Below are 20,718 nucleotides of genomic sequence, written 5' to 3'. Positions count from 1 at the left end.
GCCTCGCTCCATGGGTAGCGCCCGCCATGGAGCTGTTTGGTCCCCGCACTGCGGCCGACGCTGTCCCCGTGCCCTTGCTGCCAGCACCTGCCGCCCGCGGTGCCCGCTCCCCCAGCTCACCTTGGGGCCCGGCAGCCCGGTCGGTCCGCGGTGCCCGGCGTGGCGTGAGTCGCACTGGAAGGAGAGGCCATGCCAGGGTGGTGCGAGGGCTGCCCCCCCCAAGCACCCGCAGCCCCAGGACCCCCTACTCACCCTGTAGTCCCCTGGTGGCCCCGGCGGCCCCATGGGACCAGGCATGCCAGGGGACCCCGTCTCTCCAGTCCGGCCAGGGCTCCCCGGCATGCCCGGCAGCCCACGCTCACCCTTCTCACCCTGCCGGCACACAGTGTGTGGGGTGGTGGGCATGGGGGCTTCGCACCCCAGGCCCCCCCCAGGCCCCGCAGCAGCAGGGCTGGGGCAGCCCCGGAGCCCTCCGCTGGGCTCAGTGCTGGGGGCTGCTCCCTGCTGGGGCAGGGCGAGGGGCCGGTGCTCCGTCCCCCCCCGCGCTGGCTCTGCTCTGGCCCCAGGGCCATGGACGGGCTGGGCTGGGAGCCCCTTACCTTTAGTCCGGGGAATCCTGGCTCCCCCCGGAGCCCTGGTTTGCCAGGGAGCGATGCGGGTCCTGTGGGACCGGGGGGTCCTTCGTGCCCAGGCACCCCAGGGGCACCTTGAGGGCCTGGGAGCCCTGGTGCCCCTGGGGGTCCATCTGGCCCAGCCAAGCCTGGAGACCCTGGAGGTCCTTCAGCCCCGGGGAAACCGGGTGGTCCCACAGCCCCCGGTGGGCCGGGGGGTCCCGGCTGCCCTTCCCGCCCAGGGGCCCCTGGAGGGCCTTCATGGCCCGGGTAGCCTGGGGGTCCGGGCAGCCCAGGCAGCCCAGGGGGTCCTGGGGGTCCTGGGTTTCCCGCAGGGCTGGATGCTCCCAGCTGCTTGTCAGGTTGGAGGGAGAGAGGAAGGAGGGAGCAGAGTTGGTGAATGGCGGCATCCCACCCTCCGGTCCCCCTTCCCTGGGCTGCCCACTCCCACGGCCACATGCCCCAGCCCTCCCCAGCCCTGCCATCCAGCTGGGGACAGACACCGCAGCCAGCGCCAGCATCGCCTACCCTCCCTGTATCACCTGCCTGTGCCCCCCACCCCGGCACTCACCTCATTCTCCGATCCCTCGGGGAGAGCAGCAGGCGCAGGTGGGCTCCTGGCTTTCCAGGTGCCTGGTGGTCCTGGGGGCCCCGGTGGTCCTGGAGGACCCGGGGGGCCCCGGGGACCCTGGTGACCTGGCTGTCCTGGGCTGCCGGACTTCCCTCTCTCCCCGGAGAATCCGGGCTGGCCTCTCTCTCCTGGGGACCCTCGGTCTCCTTTCCCTCCCTGTTGGGGAAAGACAGAGCCTGGCTCCCGGCTCCCAGCTCCTGGCACTTCCCTCTGCCAGTGCCCACCGTGGGGACCACCTGCCCCCCTGCCGGGGGACACCAGAGTCCCCCCCCAACCCAGACCCCAAAGCCAGAGACCAAATCCTGTGCAGAAAAGGTTTTGCACGGCCAAAAGAGCAGTGGGATTTCTCCCAGCCGGTCCTTGTGGGTCCCCGTGCCTCTCCCGGGGGAGGACCACCACACCTTTGGGCCAGGAGGGCCAGGAGGGCCGGGGCGCACGGGGCAGACGCAGCCGGAGCCGTTGTGCATCTGGGGAGGGAGAGAGTGGTGAGGGGTGGGATGGGAGCCCCGGCCGCACGGTGCGTCACGGGTGCCCTGCGCCCACGTCTCACCTGGAGGGCAAGGTCCGTCTCTGGGGCTGGGGGCACCCGCCGGGGCAGCCCCTTTGCTGTGGTCTGGAGGAGTGGAGGGGCTGAGTGTGAGACCCCCGAGCACCGCCCTGATGTCCCACAGCACCATCCCCATCCCACCCTGCCAGCTGACGTCCCCCAGAGCCCCTCACCCAGGTGCCCACCACGGGCTGCCCCTCTCAGCCGCCCTGGGGACCAGGACCCCTCCACCACCTTGATCTGCAGGAACTCCTCTTCCTCCGCGCTCCCCTCGAAGATCTCTGGGGTGACCGTTGGTCGGTGCTGCAAGGACAGACGGGGAGTGCTCGGAGCGGGGCTCGGGGGGATCCCAGGGGGCACGTGGGACCCTCCGGCAGTTGTGGCTGCTTGCAGCCCGGGATGGGGGCTGAGCCCCAGCGCTGCCGTGGTGCTGTGCCATGCCGGGGGGATGCCAGAAGCTGCCACAGCTCCTCTCCGAGGGGGTAGATGTGGCTGAGCCGCGGCTCAGGGCCGAAGCAGGGCATGCTGCCCTCCTGGGCTGGCACTGTGCAGGCAGGGCACAGATAAGGGGAAGGACATGGCGTGGAGCCCAGTAGTGGCTGGGGAGGTTCGGGGGGGCTGGAGCAGCAGGGCTGGGGGGGATGCTGTCTGGGAAAAGGCACCTGGCCTCGCCTGCTTGCTGGGGCATGGCCCGGACCCTTCGCTACCCCCTTGGTGAGGGGCTCCCGGCGTCTGGGGGCCGTTGCCAGTGGGGGTTTGCTCAGCAGCATCTTCTGCGTGGCCTCCATGCCACCGGCATCTCCATCTGCAGGAGCAAAGGGATGACGGAGCGGGAGGTGGCAGGGCTGGAGAGGGACTGGGGTGACACAATACCCCCAGTTCCCAGCACTTGCTGTGGCCACTGTGGTGCTGCCAACAGCCCTGGGTGCCAGCATGGCACACCTCACCTTCCAGCCTTACGCCGGAGGTGTCCCTCCTTGCTGTGGCGCAGGAGCTGGGGGTGCCGGGGAAGCCGTGCCCCAATCCCACCATGCCTACCTTCCTCCCCACCCAGGGTGGGGGCCGTGGGGGCCGTGGGGGCCGTGGGGCTGGTGTCCGGATCCGGGCTGCTGTCCTCCGAGCCCAGGGGGTAAAACCACTGGGCTGTGGCAGGGGCCAGGTGCCCGGCCAGCACGGAGAGGATGCAGAGCGTGCGGAGGAGGTGCTGGGGGCTACCGGACCCCATGCCGCTGCCTCGGGGCCAGGCTGCCCGGGATGCAGATGCTTGGCTCACCCTGCTCGTCCACCACATCTACTCCCACGGCCCCAGCACGGCTCCTGCTGTTATCACTGCGGTCTCCCGCACCGCCTGACACGCCCCTTGCCCGCCCCAGCACCCGCGCCCCATGGGCCACATCCAGCGGGGGCTGAGCACCATGTGGCCAGGTCACTGTCTGCCCTGCCAGTCAGGGGCAAAGAGGGCAGCTGGGAACCATGGGGAAGGGAGCCAGGGCCTGGAGGAGATGCTGAAACAGGCGAGGGAGGGCTGGGGAGGAGATGCTGCCTGGAAACGGGGGAAAAACCAGTGGGGAGGGGAATGGAGGAAGGAGCTGGATGAGAGCAGGGGGCATTGGCTGTGGTGAGAGTGGCCGGGTGCTCCATGGGCTCTGCTTGGCCACTGGTGCCCAGTGCCAGGCAGGGACGGAGACCGGCTCATAGGTCGGCCGGGCTGAGCCCTGGGGACAGGGCTGTGACAGTCCAGAGGCATCAGCGCCCTGCAGCGTGTGCAGTACCTGTGCCTTGCAGTGTGTGCAGTCACCATGTCCCACAGCGGGTGCAAAGGGCCCCACATCTCACAGGGTCCCTCAGGGCCACCCTGGGGGGTCTCCAGCCCTCTAAACCCCAGCCCCACTTCTGCCCCTGCCTTGAGCCAACCTGCAGCCTCCCCCCGGGGCTGGGGTGGCTCCAGACCATGCTGGGGTGAGTGGCAGGGAAGCAGCACCCAGCCTGGCTCCCCCAGTATTGGGAACCCCAAAGACCCACCGAGGTTGGGAAAGCTGCACTGGGAGCCCACGGAGCCCTGGGGCCAGGGGCACGGGACTGCCCCGAGCTCCGTGCACTGAGCTCTGTGCACCGAGTGCTGAACACCAGGCACTGAGCACCCTCCTTGGCTGCAGGGCTGTGATTGGGGGGGGCAGGGGGCACCAGCCCAGCCCCTCTCCATCTCGCAGGATGGTTGTGGAATGGAGTCCTGGAGGTGCTGTGCCTGGCCAGAGGGGGGGACAGCCCCCGGGGCTGTGCAGTGAGAGCATCTCAGTGCCCTGTGCGCCTCGCTGGCTGCTGGCACTGCCCGCAGACACAACAGTCCCTGCAGCAGGCGCTCAGCGCTGCCAAGGCCTGATAAGGTGCCGCAGGCTGAGCGGGGCTGGGCACCTGTTTGGGTTTGGTCCCCGCTTGGACACTGTGTCAAGGCTGGTGCCTCTGCCCCGAGTCACGGCCACTGCAGCAGCGCCAGGCGGGGCAGAGGCTCTGGAGCAGCGCTGGAGATGCCTTGCAGGGCCCCTGCACCGGCTGGGAGGGGAGAAGGGGGGCTCGGGAGCGTGGGGGACATGGATCCTGCCTGCTCATCTCTAAGTCCCACCTGCCCATCTCCTGCCTGCACACTTGGTGCTGCCTGGCTCAGGAGAGAGATGGTCCTGGGACCCTGCATGGCCAGTGCCACCAGTGCTGGCACTCGGGCCTCAGAATGCCAGTTTGAGCATCACCCATGAGATGAATTCAGGGTTCTCAGCCCAGGCCCTGCCTTACAGGCTGATTCTGCTCCTCTCATCCCCACCACCACACTGAGCCCCACACCAGTGAATCCCAGTGTCTGGGGATTTAATGACTGTTAATTACCACGTACGTGGTGCAGAGCGCAGTCCCAAACCCCAGCAGCACCCGCTGCTCAGCCAGGTCCCTGGTGGGGCCGGCGCAGCCCCGGTGGGATGTGGTGGTTCCCTGCATGCTGTGCTCGCTCCGCAGTGCTGCACAGGGCTGGGCTGGCTCCCCATGTCCCACAGGGTGAAGGTCACCATCCTGACAGTCTGCCCCGTGTCCCCGGTGGTGCTGGTGGTGGGGATGGTTGCAGTCATATCAATCCTTGTGCAGCACAGGGAGGTGGTTTTGCCAGCGTTGACCAGGGTGCATGGTGGCATGGCCAGCGCCCAGATGTGCTGTGCCGGTGCATCCCTGGGTGTGCAGGACAAAGCCTGGGAACAACTGGGATGATGTGCCTGTCCCATGGCACGAGTTCAGCAGGTCTCATCCTGTCCCCGGGGCAGGGAGAGGGGGTCTCTGTGTCCTTGCAGTGTGCTGGGTGGGAGCTGGGGGAACAGGCAGTGCAAGGCCTGGCCGGGTGCTGCAGCATCTCACACGGGGCAGGGTCAGCGAGGCTGCGCTTGTGCCAGAGCTCACCCCACCCTGGCTGCGTCCAAGACCCCCCCTGTCACCCCACCATCTGTGCCCAAGATTTCCCCTGTCACCCCCCTCGGCTGCATCCAAGACCCCCTGTCATCCCATTCCAGCTGTGCCCAAGACCCTCCTGTCACCCCACCCTAGCTGCATCCAAGACCCCCTGTCACCCCCCTTGGCTGCATCCAAGACCGCATTACCCCACCCTGGCTGTACCCAAGACCCCCATGTCACCCCAATCAGGCTGCACCCAAGACCCCCCTGTCACCCCACCCTCGCTGCACCCAAGACCACCCTGTCACGCCAGTCAGGCTGCACCCAAGACCCCCGTCACCCCCCCCGGCTGCACCCAAGCCCTTCCCACCGCCCCCATGCGCCCCCCGCCCCCGGCTGGTGGAGCCCTGGCCGCGAAGCCCCTGGCCGCAGCTCACGGGTCACCAGCCCCCCGGGTGACCGGTCCCCCCCGGGCACAGGGGCCGGTCCCCGCCATCTCCGGGGCCTTCCCCGCCGCGGTGTGGCTCGGGGGCTGCGTGGACCGGCGGCGGGGGCGGGGCGGGGGGTGATGCTGGGGTCCCCACCCGCCTCCCGACTTTCCCAAGTAGCCGCTAGGTGCCGGCAGCTTTCAACTTATCCCGGGCCGGTGCGGGGCTGGGGGGCGCGGGGAGCCGGCGGGGCCCCCCCGACAGGCGGGGCCCGAGCTGCCCGTGATGCTGAGCTGCCGGCAGCGCTTTGGCTCCCACCGGGGCAGCCCCCCGCGCCCGGGGCCCGGCGCCCACCCCGAGCGGGGGATCTTGGCCACAGCCCGCCCCCCCCCCCCGCTGCAGCGCCGTCCGGTGTGTGTGTATGTCCCAGTTCATCCCAGTTGCTCCCAGGACCGCGCAGGCGGTGGCGGACAGGGTGCCTGGGCGGTTTGCCAGGGGGCGGCGGGTGGTCCTGATGCCGGGGGCGGGGGGGGGTGGGGGTTGGCTGTCCGCGCTGCCCGGTGCCGGCGCTGCCCCGCCGGTGCTGAAACCCTCCCCGGTGCTGGAACGGGCGGGCGGCGGCGGGGAGCGACTCTCCCCGGTGCCTCTCCCGGTGGCGGCGGGGGCGGCCCCGCCGGTGGCCCCGGTGGCGGCGGCGGGAGGTGTGGCCAGGGGCCGCATAAAGCCTCCGCCGCCCGGCGCCGCCGCCAGCCCAGCGCCGCCAGCCGCGGGCCGGAGCGCGGGCGCGGAGCGGTGCGGAGCCGCCATGCGCGCTCTGCCCGCGCTGCCGCCGCTGCCCGCGCGGCTCCCGCTGCTCCCGCTGCTGCTGCTGGTGCTGGCGGCGGCGCCGGGCGGCGGCGAGGAGGCGATCCAGTGCCCGCCGTGCTCGGAGGAGCGGCTGGCGCGCTGCAAGGCACCGCAGGGCTGCGCGGAGCTGGTGCGGGAGCCGGGTTGCGGCTGCTGCGCAACTTGCGCCCTCGGCCGCGGTACCGCCTGCGGCGTCTACACCGCCCGCTGCGGCGCCGGGCTGCGGTGCTACCCCCCCCCGCGGCGTGCCCCGGCCCCTGCACACCCTCATGCACGGCCAGGGTGTCTGCACCGACCTGGCCGACGTCGAGGCCATCCAGGAGAGCCTCCACCCCCCAGGTAAGGCCGGCAGGGGGGCCGGGGGGGGCGCCTGGGGGGCCTCGCACCTCGGCAGGTCGGTGCCGCAGCCCCTCCGTTTGCACCGAGCTGCCCCTCCGCCCGCTTGGCAGGAGTTGGGGCCACAGGGCTGGGAGCGGGGGGCTCGGCTGGGACCCTGCGGTGGGATGGGGTGGCCCGGTGGGATGGGGTGGCCCGGGGGTGCGCGTGTCCCAGGGAGGGAGCAGCGCTGAGCTGTGGGCTCGCACAGCCAGGTACCAGTGGGTCACATTTGTGCCACCCTTACCTGCCATGGGCACAGCCGTGCCACGGCCAGCGGCACTGCACGTGCTGGAGCAGGGCGCTTCGCCGGGACTGAGCACCTGCCGTGCCCTGGCCGCAGAGTGCCCCTGGCCGGCAGGGCAGCCCGGGGACCCGCAGGCACCCGCAGCCCTTGGGGACACATCCCAGCTGGTGGCGAAGTTCCCGTTGCATGGTGACCCCTGTGCTGCCCCTTCCCTGGGATGCTGCTGGCGGCTCTGCCGGGAGGAAACAGGAAAGAGGCCTTGGGGCACCTGCATCCCTCGCAGGCAGGTCAGGATGGGCTCCGTGCTGGGGTTCTGCCAGGAGCTGTGGCCTTCCCATGGCCGGGCAGGGCAGTGGGGTGCAGGCAGCAGACAGGGCCATGCTGGAGAAGCCTGCTGCCTGTGTGTGTCTGCCCCAGGACCCTCTCGCAGGTGCTGATCGTGGCCGCCTGCCACCTCCCTGGTGCTCGGGCAGGGGCTGGGGGCTGGGAGCTGGTGGTGGGTGCCCAGCCCAAGCTGCGCAGGGTGCACCGTGGCTTTGACAGTGGGAATAGAGCTGCTGCCGGGGGCTGAGCATGGGGACCTGACCCGTGGTGCTGGCCCATCAGTGGGTCTGGATGCCATGCTCTCCTTTCCCTGTCCTGCGGGCTGTGATCAGGACCATGTCCCACAGAGCTGGGGAGCAGCATCCCGCCATGGGATGGTCCATGAGCTGGCCTGGCCCTGTGTCCCTGTGCAGGGTCACCTGGAGCTCCCCAAGGAGCAGAAGGGGCTGGAGCAGTGTCCATCCCCGTCCATCCTGCGGGCTGGATCCCAGCTCCATTCCCTCCTCACATGGCTGATCCACGGCAGATCTGCCAGTGTCCCCACTGTGAGGAGTGCCCTCGGTGGATGGGCTCCTCCAGCTGCCCCTCTCCAGGCACTGGAGTTTGCCGTGAGGGCTCAGTATGGGGTCTGCTGCGGAGACCCCCTGCCCAGCCTGTCTGTCCTCATCCCACATCCTGCAGGAGCTGTCTGGGCTCCCTGGCCCGGGGCTGTGTCGGGCTGCCAAGGCCTGTTGGTTTTGGCCGTGCCCTGTGTAACGCAGCATTTTTTCCCAGAGCCTTTAGGAAACAGACTTGCAGTTTTTTCCTTTCCTTCCCACGCTGTTTTGGCCTTGCTGGGGGACGGGTGGGTGGCCGTGGGAGCTGGGCTCACCCACCTGGCACCGTGCCTGCCTTGCAGCATCGCAGGTGGCAAGGTGGGGGTGAGGGCACCAGCGAGCCCCTTCTCCCGGGACAGCACGTCAGGACACGGGCAGGACACCCTGCAACACATTGCTTGGTGCAGTTCTGGCAGGAAGGTCCTGGTGGGATGTCTGAGCCACGGGTCCCTGTCCCACTCTGGCAGCCTGGAGCCAGTGGGAGCGTGGGGCTGGGGGCTGCAGGCTTCATTGCTCCCGCTGCAGCCCTGCCTGGCACAGCGAGGGCACCCTGGCATGGCTGGTGCATCCAACAGGTCCCCTCCGGGTAAGCAGAAGGGAATTAAATGCCTCTTTAGGGGCAGGGGCGTATGGAACAGGTGGCCCCCGGCTGCGCCCGTGTCCTCCCGGGGCTGAGCGGGTCCGGCAGTGGAGGCTGCAGTGGGCGGGCGGCTGGGAAACAGCTCGTACAGTAAACACTTTGTCTGGGGGCTCAGCCCGGGGGGCTCCGCATTCCAGGGAAGAGGCTGGGATTGTGTGTGGGGGGGCTGGGCTGAGGCTGAGCTTTCCGAGGCAATGGGCGATGGCTCCCTTCTCCATCGAGGAAAGAACCTCTCTGCTCACCCGGGACCTGTGGCACCCACGGGACGGGACTTCCAAGGAAGCCAGGGAATGGGTGGCCGCTCTCCTGACCCAAGACCCTCTCCCATGGCTGTGGGTCTGGGCACCTTGTGCAGGACCCTGGTCCCTGCCTCCTGCTCCCAGTGCTCCCAGCGCTCCCAGCTCTGGCCTGGCTCCTGGAGCATCTGCCTGCTCGGCTAGAGCCCTGCAACGGAGCCCTGGGAGGTGCCAGCCGCGGCTTTTCAGCACAGCCTGCGGGTGCCTGGGGGACGTGATGGCTGAACCCACGTGTGGTAGCCGGGAGGAGGTGAGGATGTTTTCCCCAGCACGCAGGATGAGTGATTTAATGCTGGGTAAATAATTATGTCTGGGAAAAACTGACCCCATGGGAACTGCGTTCATCCCACGTGGTTGCTGTAAGCAATGGCTGGGACAGGTCCCGTTCCCTTCCCACGTGCAGTGACCGGGAGGGATGGAGGTGGCTGAGCCCTGGCTGGCTGGTGCACGGGCAGTGGGGACAGGCTGGGTTCAGCCCCTGGCACTGTCTACCCTGCCTGTCTCCATCGCTGTCCCTGTCTGCTCGGTCAGGGGGCCAGGCGAGGCTGATGCCCCATCCCGTATGGCCCCCAGGGTGGGGTCTGGGTTTTGCCTATGCCTGGGTTCCTCCGGGCTGGGCGCTGCTCCGGGCGAGGCTCTGGTCCCTACAGAGAATCATCTGCATCTGCATCCTTCACTCTGTCTCCTGCATCCCCACCTCCTCTCCATCGGCTCACGTTGGGTGCCGAGCTGGGAGGCACTGGGGCGCTTGGTCGTGTTTGAGCACTGCAGGGCTCGGCAGCATGTCCCTGCAGGATGGGGACGGGCCAGGCTTCCCAGCCAGCGTCCCTGGCCAAGGGGCAGTGGGTGCCTGCGCCCCAGCCACCCTTGTACCCCGGCTCCATGCGCTCTGCCAGGGCCAGGGCTTGGCAGGATGATCAGAGACTTCCCTGTGCCAGCGCCTGCCAAGTTGAGAGCCCTGGCAGCCAAGAGAGCTGGCGCTGTGCCACAGCCCTGCCAGGACCACCCGCAGGTGACACCAGGGGTGCCGGACGGGGAGGCAGAGGGTGCTGGGACTCGCTGCGGCTCATGCCGTGTCTGCCATGGACACGTGGATGTGTCCCCTCTGGCCCATGGGGCATGTGGGGTCTTTTGCACCGGGGCTGGTGGGGTGTGGGGGAGTGGGGCTGGAGCTGTGGGGGTCCCTGACACTTGTCCCTCTCCCATGGACACGCACGCGGTCCTGGTCACTGCCCTGGGCTCTCCTGCGGGAGCCGCGCGGTGGAGCCGGAGCCCTTCCCTGCTCCCTTGGGCTCCGCACCGTGAATCACAAGTTCAGCACGTGACCAACCTCATTTGCAGCTCCTGCTAATTGAAGGCGATGCTGAATGACTCGTTTGTGTCTCCTGGCTGCGGGCTGGGCAGAAGGCTGGGCAGAAACCCTCCTCCTGCCGGGATGGCCGGCGAGGGCAGCACCCGTTCCCATCCCCTTGGCACCCGCTTCCATCCAAAACCGAGCTGAGGGGCTTCCCCCAGCCCTCAGCCAAGCAGGAGCCCCCCACCCCACTCTGCCTGCCCTCCCCCTGCCACTCGGACAGGCTGGCACAGCCCCAATGCAATGGGCAGCAGAGAGAGAGAGTGTGAGAGTGTGAGAGAGCGTGTGTGTGTGTGTGCGTGTGCGTGTCTGCTGCATGGGGCTGCGCTGCGTGGCCAAGGCTGCCAGGTGGAGCAGGACCAGGGGCGGAGGTGTGGGGAGCCTTGGGGGCACCCCACAGGCACCAGGGCTGCCGGGCTGGCATCCAGGTGATGCTTCTCAAGGGGTTGGAGCAGACCAGGCGGCACTGGGAGTTGGGGGGGGGGGCTGGTGGGGGGACCTTCAGGCCCCACAAAGTTGCTTTTTCCGTGTTCTTTGTGCGCGAGTGCGAGGAGGTTCCTCATCCAGCTGGTGCAGGGGGGTTGCGAAGGGAGACGAGAGGCTCCTCGAGCTGCTGCGTGTCACTTAGCGGGTGGGAAAATCACCTCAAGGACTGCAGCGATCCCCATTGTGGGGAGGGGTCCTGGCCTGGACCCTGTGAGTCAGGGGACCGTGGGTCCCAGAGCTCTGTCCCCAGAGCTGAGCGTCGGCAAGAGCCGCCTCACTGCCCAGAGGCACCGATGTTTCATGTGGCCTTACGAAAACGTTATTGGCATCTGGTTTTATTTAAGCTGAGAGATTCAATGCTCTGAGGGTGGCTGGCGGTGGGGAGGAGAGGTGTTTGTGCCAGGGGTGGGTGAGGGCTTCCCCCAGGCAGAGCGGGCAGTGCCCGCTGCCTCCTGGTCCTGCCTTTCCACGGCACCGGAGCAGTGCATGGAGGTGCTGGGACTTTGGCGTGGTGGTCCCCACCGGTGCCAGATCTCCTGCCTGGCTCTTCCCTGTGTGTTTCCCTGAGGAGGTGCAGGGGAAGGAAGGAGCATCCCTGCCCGAGCCCCCCCAAGCCCCCAGCTGGGCTCTGCCACCAGTGCCCGTGTTGCGCCACGGCCCCTTGGTTGGTGCCGCCGGGGCTGGCATCGCTCTGCGCGGGGTCCTGGAGACTTTGGGTCTGTGTTTCAAATTTCAAGGGCATGAGCCATTTCCTGGAAAAAAACTTGACAGATTAAACAAAAAGCAAATAACACGAATGAAGGAGAAGGCTTCGATCGGGGCTTTGCTGTGAACTTTAACCGGGCTGTTGGGAGCTGGTCCAGGAGCCCTTTGCTGCAGGGGAGCTGCCGCGTGCGGTGCCGATGGGAGACCGGGATGCCGCGGGGATGCAGCGGGCAGGCGGCTGCGGCTCTGACCCCGCTGCGAAGGGCCGGTGCTGGGCATCACCGCAGCAGCCTCCATCCCTGGTGCTGTCAGTCCCCGGCATGTTTCCACCCGTGCTGCACCGTGACTGCCCCCCACCCGCTTTGGAAAGGTTTTTCCCGTTGCCAACTGCAATATTGATTAGTACAAGCCCAAACGCGGGATAAACTCCAGCAGGGAGCCCTGGCCGCTTTCCTCCTACAGCCCCGGCAGGCTGGGAGTCAGAGCTGTGCCGGGACCGTGCCTGACAGGGCTCTGAGCGCAGGCAGGACCCTGCCTTCCCAGGGCACCCCCCTCTGCAGAGGGTTAACGGGCCCCAAACCAGAGGGACCAGCAGCTTTTTAAAAAATAGTCGCGCTGAGAGCTCGGGTCTCATGATGCTCCGTCCAGCTGCCAACATCTGGGATTGCAGTTTGGCTGCGCTCCTGGCGCAAGCGAGGATGCCAAGCGCCGCCTTTTGGGATTGGACCCATGGGAGATTAACTTTCTTATTCCAGGAATTTCTTCTTTCATGTCTTCGCGGGGGCTGTGCCCTGCAGCAGAGCACGGCTCTGCTCCTGGCTGCGGTGCCCACTGCCGCCCCGGACTTGGCGGGTGCTCAGCACCGCCCCGGTGCAGCCCCAGTGCCCCTCTTCCTGCTGCAGCTCTTCAGAGGCAGCTTTTGGGGGGCACCGGGGGTCTGCCTGGGGCTCCCTGGCTGTGCATCCTGGGGTCACCTGCCAGCCCTGTGGGCCCGGTGCCGTGGGTGAGCAACCCAGTGCCTGGTGGCATGTGGCTGGCTGGGGCACAGCCAGAGCCTCGTGCCACGCAGCACACAGGAGCGACTGCCCGACGCTCTCGCAGCGTGCGTCTGCAACCCTACAATAACAGACACATGGCAACAAGCCCGTGAATCGTGGCGAATGGGTTGTAAAAACTCCTAGGAGCCTTTCCCAGTGAGTGCTGCAGGGAGAGCTCAGCCCAGCGCGGTGGCAGGAGGGGACCCCGGGGCTGGTGGTGACACCTGTGGGAACCAGGGAGGGTGGTGTGGGGTCTGGTGGCACCGTCTACACTTTGTGCCTGGGGGTGCAAGTTGCTCCGCAGGGGCTGGGGCATCACCATCACCGGGGCTGCCCCGTGGCGCTGAGCCCCCTCTGGTCGGTGTCTTTGCAGAGAAGGAGGAGATCGACCACCCCAACAACAGCTTCAGCCCCTGCAGCATCCATGACCGCAAGTGCTTGCAGAAGCAGCAGGCGAAGCGGGTCAACAACGGCAACAAGATGCGCAACAGCGGCAGCCCGTACCACCGTGAGGAGACGCGGCCCATAGTGAGCACCGTGTGGCACCGTGGCGGGCAGCTGGGCTGGGGAGGGCAGGATGGGCGCTGAGCACCCCTGGGCCATGCTCCAGGGCTGGGGTGCTGGGGGAGGGGCACGCAGCAGCCCTGCTGCTGGCTCAGGCCCTGCTTCCCGCAGGCACAGGGCTCGTGCCAGAGCGAGCTGCACCGGGCGCTGGAGCGGCTGGCGGCCTCGCAGACCCGCACGCACGAGGACCTGTACGTCATCCCCATCCCCAACTGCGACCGCAACGGCAACTTCCACCCCAAGCAGGTAGGGTGGGCTCTCGCCCATCGCGGGGGGGGGGCGGGGGGCCATTCACATGGGGGCATTTTGCAGAGCCAGGCTGAGGCTGGAGGGGGGTGGGGTGGGTGGATGGGCCGGGGGTGTCAGCGCACGGCAGAGCCCACCCGTGGCTCCTGCTTCGCTGCGAATCACCCTTTGGGTGTTGGAGGGTCCCCTGCAAAAGCCCCAGGGTGGGATGGGGGTGGCAAACCCCCCTGGTTTGCCCCAGCCAGGCAGCCCACGGGAATGGGATCGTGGGGGCCAGGCTGGGCACCCCTCACCGCACCTGTCCCCTCAGTGTCACCCGGCGCTGGATGGGCAGCGGGGCAAGTGCTGGTGCGTGGACCGCAAGACGGGTGTGAAGCTGCCGGGCTTCCTGGAGCTGAAGGGGGACTTGGACTGTCACCAGCTGGCAGACAGCATGTGAGCACGACCGCGGCGGCCCTGTGCCATGCTGCGGCCAGGACACCTGCCAGGGCTGTGGAGGAGAGGAGGAGAGGGGACGCGACTGCCCAGCAGCTCCCCGGTGCTTGGGCACCCAGCGTGCGCCCCGGATTGCCGCAGTGCTCTGCACCGCAGGCTGCCCAGGGCACGGGGCACCGCGACCTGTGCTGTGACCACTAGCTGCCACCTCGGAGGGGTCCCCGGCACGCGCTAGCAGCACCTCCATCCCGCAGGGACACTTGCTTGGACAGATGCTGCCCTGGGGATGGTGCTGGGCTGCCTGGGTGGAGCGAGTAGAGCACCCACGATGCTGCTGCCCCTGGGTGCTGCTCCCGCTGCTGCCCACCCGCCCCGGGGTGCCCCCCTGGCTTTTGCCCTGGTCCCTCCGCGCTGCAGCAGGGCCAGGGGACACGGAACCCGGTGGTTGCAGCCGAGGCTTCATCTGCTGCCCCGGACCAGCCTGGCCCCACAGGCAGCCGTGGCCATGCCAGTGCCTCGTGGGGTGCCGCAGCAGCCCCCCTGCCCGCAGCGTGTTGCCGTCCACACCAGAGCTCTGCATGTGGCAGCAGAAGTGCCTCATCCTGCCCTCCCCGGCATCGGGAGGCTGCCCAGGCGAGGACTGGGGGGGCCCAGGAGCCCACCATCTGCCTGGGACCCTGCCTGCCTCCCCCTCCCCCACAGGTGTGCATGCAATGGGCATCGCAGCCGCACAGAGCAATATGAGACCCCCCCTCACTGCTGCAGCCCTCAGCCCCCCGGCCTGGGAACCGCCTGCCCCACAGTCCAGCCCCATCCCCCTCTCCCTGCCTGGGGACAAAGTTGGTCCCATCTCCCCCTGCCCCATCCCCAGCCACCGGCCCCGGGCGAGGGGGTCGGGCACCCCCATGTGTGCAGGGCTGTGTCCTCCCAGGCACTGGGGATGAGGGGTGGGGGATGAGGGATGCCCAGGAGACGCCTCCCAGCAGGGTGGGCTTCGTTTGTTCGTTTGCTTGTTGTGGTTTTTTCTTCCCCAAAGATTTTTAATATTTAAAAAATGGTGGTGGTGGTATCTTAAAACTGACCATGTGGCCCCTGAGGCTGAAATCCTCCATCTTCGTGGGACGGGGCACTGCCGGCAGTGGGTTTTGTCTTCTCTTCTTCCAACTTGGCCAATGTGACAAAACCGGGATGAATTTCTGGAACATCTCAGCAACAGGATCTGCAGATTTCGCCAGCACAAAGTTCGCAGCTGAGAAATTGTCACTATTTTTGTAGCTACTTTTTTTCTTTTTTTTTTTTTTTTTTTTTTTTTCAAAGTAGGCTGGAAATTTTTCACCTAAATGTCTTTTAGGTGAGAAATAGCCATGCTGGCTGCCATGGCAAGTGTGCCAAAGACGGAGGGGATTTTGCTGATCCCCACCCCCTGACCCACCCCCTGGCTCCATGGCCTCAGTGGGAAGTTTTGGTTTTCCGTGTGGATTCGCCCTGGCCATGCCAAGGCCCCTGGTGTGAACGAAATGTTTCAGTTTTAGTGAAACACCATTGTGTCCCCCTGGTCCCTGGCAGCTTCCCGGCACGGCATGGCATGGCACGGCATGGCACGGCATGGCATGGCACGTCAGCTCCCCAGCACTTGCAGGGACGTTCTCATCTGTCTCAGTGGGCGTGCGGGTGGGAATGGGGGTGCAAGTGCTGCCCGCCTCGCCTGGCTTCTCATCTGGGTGCCAGTGTCCCCGTGCCACGTCCCCTGTCCCCAGGTGCGTGTGTCCTGGCATGGCTCAGCATCTCGCCGGGCTGCTGCTGAACCCTCCTGCCTGCCCTGGCCCGCTGCTGGAGCCGGTGCCCGCCCCGGTGCCCGCCCCGGTGCCCACCTGGCTGGCTGCGCGGTGCCGCACTGGAGGCTGCACATGGCTTCTAACCGGAGTCGATTTGCCAGGATGGTCCTTGTTGGGGCTGGGGGTCTCTGCCCCTGCCAGCCCCCCGGCCCCCCAGTGCCACCCTGCGAAGGGTGGGTTTCCTGGGGCGCAGGGAGGTGCTGCTGGGGAACATGGCTGGTCACAGTGCCGGTGCCACGTGGCTAGGCTGGCAGCACCGTGGTGGGGTGCAGGGTCTGGTGGCAGCCTCAGCCTGGTGGTCTCAGCCACCCAGACCCTCCCCACATGTGGCTAGGGCAGCGCTGGCAGATCCAGCAGAGCCTCTCCTGGGTTTGGGGTGACCAGGCAGGGATCAGGGATGCCGGCACCCGCCAGGGCACCTTCTGTGCCCCGCTCTGAGGGCTCCAGCGTTTTGTATCATCTCTCCTGTAGTTTAAGGCTGTATTTACACATGATCATATACCAGCATAAGGCTCCCCAACCCCAGTGGCGTTTTTCCACACTGATGTGATTTCTGTCAGTTCCTCCTGGGCCAAGCCCATCCCTTCGGACTCCCATGTAGCACCGACCCTCTTTTACAGTAAACTTGAACCTTTGTATTGTCAAAAAAAAAAAAAAAAAAAAAAAAAAAAGGTAATTACTGTATTTAATTTTCCTGGTTATTTAATGTGTTTCTATCAAGTGTATTTTATCTTTGCGTTGCTTTAAAGAAGGGGGGGGGTGCCGGCGGGGGTCCCACCCAGCTGGGCGCTGCATTCCCAGTATGTGCTGTATGGAAATGCTCCCCTTCCAAACGGGCCAAATTAAACCAGGGACTGCCCGCGAGCTCAGCAACCTCCTGCTGCTGCCTCAAGCCCTGGCAGAGGATGGAGGAGCAGCACTTGCAGCCCCCCATCCCCAGCAAGGTTCAGCCACTGGACTGTGCTGCCAGCCCATCCCAGCTCTGGAGCCCCCGCAAACCGCATCCCCATGGACCACTGGTGGGGGGCTCCTCGGCCCTGGGCCGTGCCGGTGCTGGCGGTGGGAGCAGGGCACGACGGAGTTGGCACGAGGGGTTCAAGGTGTGAACCGGCATCCGGCTCCGGCTCGTATCCAGCAAAAATATTTGATGGTTTTGTTCTGCGGGATGGGCACTGGGGAGAGCAGCGGGGCTGCGCCGGCTGCCCGCGGGGCAAGTGGGGAGGGGTCTGGGTGGCAGCGGGGAATGTCACCCAGGAGCACCCGTGGGTCTCAGCGCCTCTCCCTGAGCTCCCCCGGTGCAGGCTGAGCCCTGGCACCCACCAGGCAGGGAGCCCTTTTGGCCACCTCCAAAGGCACCTGCCTGCCACCGGCCAGGGGCTGCGGGCACGGAGGTTGGGGGGAGCTGGGGAGGGCGGGGGGGGGGGGGGGGGGGTTGGGTTGCGGTGGCTCGGAAGTGGAAAAGTGCCTGAGCTGGGAGCAGCTGGTTTGTAGATCCCAGGACCAGGCGGTGGGAGCGGGGCCAGCGCCTGCCTGTGCTCGGCAGCATCCACAGCCCGTGGAGCGCGGGGGCCAGTGCTGGGTGTCCCACGGGGGATGGACAGGCTCAGCCGTGCTGTCCCTGCCCAGGGACCTGGTCCCGTCCCCCCCCCAGCCTGTGGGACACCGTGCTAGGGTTGGGGTTCAGCAGCCCTGAAACCCCAGGCACCCACAAAGCCAAGGAAGAGCTACGCTGAGCAGGGATGGGGTGGGAAGCAGACGGTATCGTGCGTCCTCGTGAGCTCAGCTTCTGCTCGGTGCCAGCGTGGGGGCAGCCAGGATTGTCACCTTCGGTCCCGCACAGTGGCACAGAACAGCAGCAGGGCCTGGAGACCACACCAGGCTGGGACGAGCCACTGGATGGGCTTCAAAGTTCAGGAGAGGACAGGGACAGGCACCGGCTTGTGCCAGGGCAACGTGCTCGTGGCCAGGCAGAGCCGCTGGCTCACAGAGCCACAGCCCGCGGCACGAGTGGCAGTGCCGGTGCCAGCAGGTGCTGAGCATCTCCAGCTTTCCTCGGAGCTTCGGGAGGGTGGCAGGGGACACAGCTGGGAGATGCCCAGGCATGGCGCTGCCGGTGGCTGCACGCCGGTGGGCTACCCGGTGCTCCCGGAGCTCGGCTGTCTCCCGAACGCGCTGCCAGGGCAGCTGTGACCAGCGGTGTCACGGGGGGTCACGTCGCGGCAGGGTGAGGGCGGCTGGGTCTGTGGCATCGTGGCTCCCCAGCTCTGGCGGGGCCGTTCGGGGCTGGCGCCAGCGCGATGCTCCGGTTACTGGAGCTGCGTGGCCGCGGTGCTCGGGGTTGTGCAAACACGGTGGAGGAGCTGGGCCCGAAGGCAGCCAGCGCGGCCAATGTAGACAAGCCCAGTAATTTGCTGGCGCAGCAGATCGGCAGCCGGACCAGGGACGCCGCCAGCTCTCCTGGAGCCCGGCCCAGCGCCCCGGCCCTGTGCTGACGGCTGCCCGGGGCTGGGGCTCCCCCGGCTCTCCTTTGGGGTCCCTTCGGCTGCCCCCAGCCCTGGCAGCTGCGGGGGCACCGGGCTGGGCTTGGGGACCGATTTGGCTGGAGAAACACGCGCGTGTGCATTTGGCAGAGCTGCTGCTGCGCTGCCGGGAGCGTGGGGGCTGGGGCCACAGGGCCTGGGGGGGCGATTCCACCTTCCCGTGACGGCTGCAGGCTGGGGGCACCTGCCTCCCTCCCCCCCCCGCCCAGGTCTTTCATGTCAGCTGAGGGAAGGTTGTGGCCTTTTCCCTCTTCTGGAGGTCACCAGAAAACCGGTGACAGGAGGAAACCGAACCCTCTGATGCCCTCGATGTGCCGGGGGCGCCGGGCAGCAGTGGCAGGACCCCCTTGTGTCAGGATGGGGGAGGCGGGCAGTGATGCTCATCCCCGGCACTGTCCGGCGGCGGCTCTTGAGCTACCCTGCATGGTGTCAGGAGCAAAGTTCCACCTGCAGCAGCCAGCAGCTCCCATCCCACGTGCAGGGTGAGGACATTTCTGTGGGGGAACCCCTGCGGCCACCTCGCTGCCACCCGTCCCGGTGTCACCACAGAGCCATGGTGGGGCTTTGTGTGTCACCCACACAAGTGCACGTGTGTCTGTGCACCCGCATGTGCGGGGGGGGGGGGCACTGGTGTGATCCGTGTCCCTGTCACCAGGGAGAGCATCGCAGCATCGGTGGCTTTCAGGGTGTTGCTGTGGTTGGGGACACGGGGCATCACCCGCCGGTGACAGGCTGCTAGGAACAAACGCGTGAGCCTGGCCAGGACAGGGGCTGGGTTTGTTACAAAATGGCTGGAACTGGACCCAGGAACCAAAACCAAGAGCTGCGCTTCCAGGAAGCCTGGGACAAACTTTGGAAGCCACGAGGAGCTCAGAGAATTGTTTGTTTTTTCCTGAATCCAGGTGGTTTTGGCTGAGCTGTCCCCGTGGTGGCTGTGCCCGTGCTCCAGCTCCGCTGCGCTGGAAAAGGGTTTTCAATAAAATAAAAATTCCACGTGTGGAAGACAGCGCTTGGCGACGGGCCCGTTCCCTGTCCCAAAGTGGTCCCAAAGCGGGGAAAAGCAGCCATGGCGCCGTTCCCCAGAAGATGAACCATCCCCGTTGTGGCTGGAGTTCTGCAAAAGAGTTTTGGTTTTTTTCCAAACCGTCAAAACCCCCAGGTTTGATGGCGCAGGGAGCAGCATGTGGGGACGGCGCTGGCCGAGCTCGGGGGCAGCACCGTGATCCCCCCCCCCCAAACACCGTTTGGAGCCAAAGCCCTGGAGTGCTGCTGCTCCCATTGCACTTGCCTCCGCCGTCCTGGGCAGCATCGCAATAAAGGCGACGGCGTAAAGCAGCGCTGGCTCGTGGGCTGCAACCCCCGCGGCGTCCCAGGCCGGGCTCCTGCAGCCAGCGCAGCCCTAATGAGCGTTGGTTAATGAAAGCAGCTCTGTGGGCACCGCTGGTTCTGCCCTTATTGACCTCTCCCAGCAGGTGGGCAAGGCGCAGGCAGGGGACAGGCAGGGTGCAGGCAGGGGACAGGCAGGGCACTGGCAGGGCTCAGGAGGGGACAGGCAGGGCATAGGAAGGGTGCAGGCAGGGTGCAGGCACGGCACAGGCAGGGTGAAGGCAGGGTGCAGGCAGGGATCCAACAGGGCACAGGCAGGGTACAGGCAGGGTGCTGGCAGGGTGCAGGCAGGGTGCAGGGCACAGGCAGGGTGCAGGCAGGGTGCAGGCAGGGCGCAGGGCACAGGCAGGGGCAGGCAGGGTGCAGGCAGGGTGCAGGCAGGGTGCAGGGTACAGGCAGGGTGCAGGGCAGGGTGCAGGCAGGGCACAGGCAGGGCACAGGCAGGGATCCGACAGGGCACAGGCAGGGTGCCGGCAGGGTGCCGGCAGGGCGCAGGCAGGGTGCAGGGCACAGGCAGGGTGCAGGCAGGGCGCAGGCAGGGTGCCGGCAGGGCACAGGCAGGGTGCAGGCAGGGTGCCGGCAGGGCGCAGGCAAGGTGCAGGGCACAGGCAGGGTGCAGGCAGGGTGCAGGCCGGGTGCAGGCAGGGTGCAGGCAGGGTGCCGGCAGGGCGCAGGCAGGGTGCAGGGCACAGGCAGGGTGCAGGCAGGGTGCAGGCAGGGCGCAGGCAGGGTGCCGGCAGGGCACAGGCAGGGTGCAGGCAGGGTGCCGGCAGGGCACAGGCAGGGTGCAGGGCACAGGCAGGGTGCAGGCAGGGTGCAGGCAGGGCACAGGCAGGGTGCCGGCAGGGCACAGGCAGGGTGCAGGGCACAGGCAGGGTGCAGGCAGGGGACAGGCAGGGTGCAGGCAGGGCAGATGGTGTTGTGCTGGGGCCCCTTGCCGGCTGCAGCGCGCACTGCAGCGGGTCACATCCTGTACACCCCAGGGGGCTTGGGGTCCCTGTGGGCCTGGGGATGCAGAAGCCCGGGGCGCTGGGGCTGAGCCGTGTCCCCCGGAGCTGCCCATGACCTTGGGGTGCCGCCTTCCCCTGCGCCTTCGCAGAACGGGGACGGGGACGGCACAAGCACACGGAGCCCACTGGGCTGGGTGCTGGGCTCTGGCTGAG

At 67.2% G+C, this 20,718-nt stretch overlaps 1 protein-coding gene across 1 annotated transcript; it reads left to right on the top strand.

The window, feature by feature from the left end:
- Window positions 1–6,432: 6,432 nt before the first annotated feature.
- Window positions 6,433–16,313, top strand: IGFBP4 (insulin like growth factor binding protein 4). Its single transcript, XM_040617475.1, is given in 5 exon segments — window positions 6,433–6,721; window positions 6,723–6,828; window positions 12,923–13,077; window positions 13,225–13,359; window positions 13,670–16,313. Coding segments are annotated over 5 exon segments (798 nt in total). The 5' UTR covers window positions 6,433–6,448; the 3' UTR covers window positions 13,799–16,313.
- The last annotated feature ends 4,405 nt before the right edge of the window (window positions 16,314–20,718 follow it).

This window comes from Falco naumanni, chromosome 18 (assembly GCF_017639655.2).
Source record: "Falco naumanni isolate bFalNau1 chromosome 18, bFalNau1.pat, whole genome shotgun sequence".
NCBI classification, from domain to species: Eukaryota; Metazoa; Chordata; class Aves; order Falconiformes; family Falconidae; genus Falco; species Falco naumanni.
The sequence above is the reverse complement of the archived record's forward strand: the minus strand, read 5'-3'. Positions and strand labels throughout refer to the sequence as shown.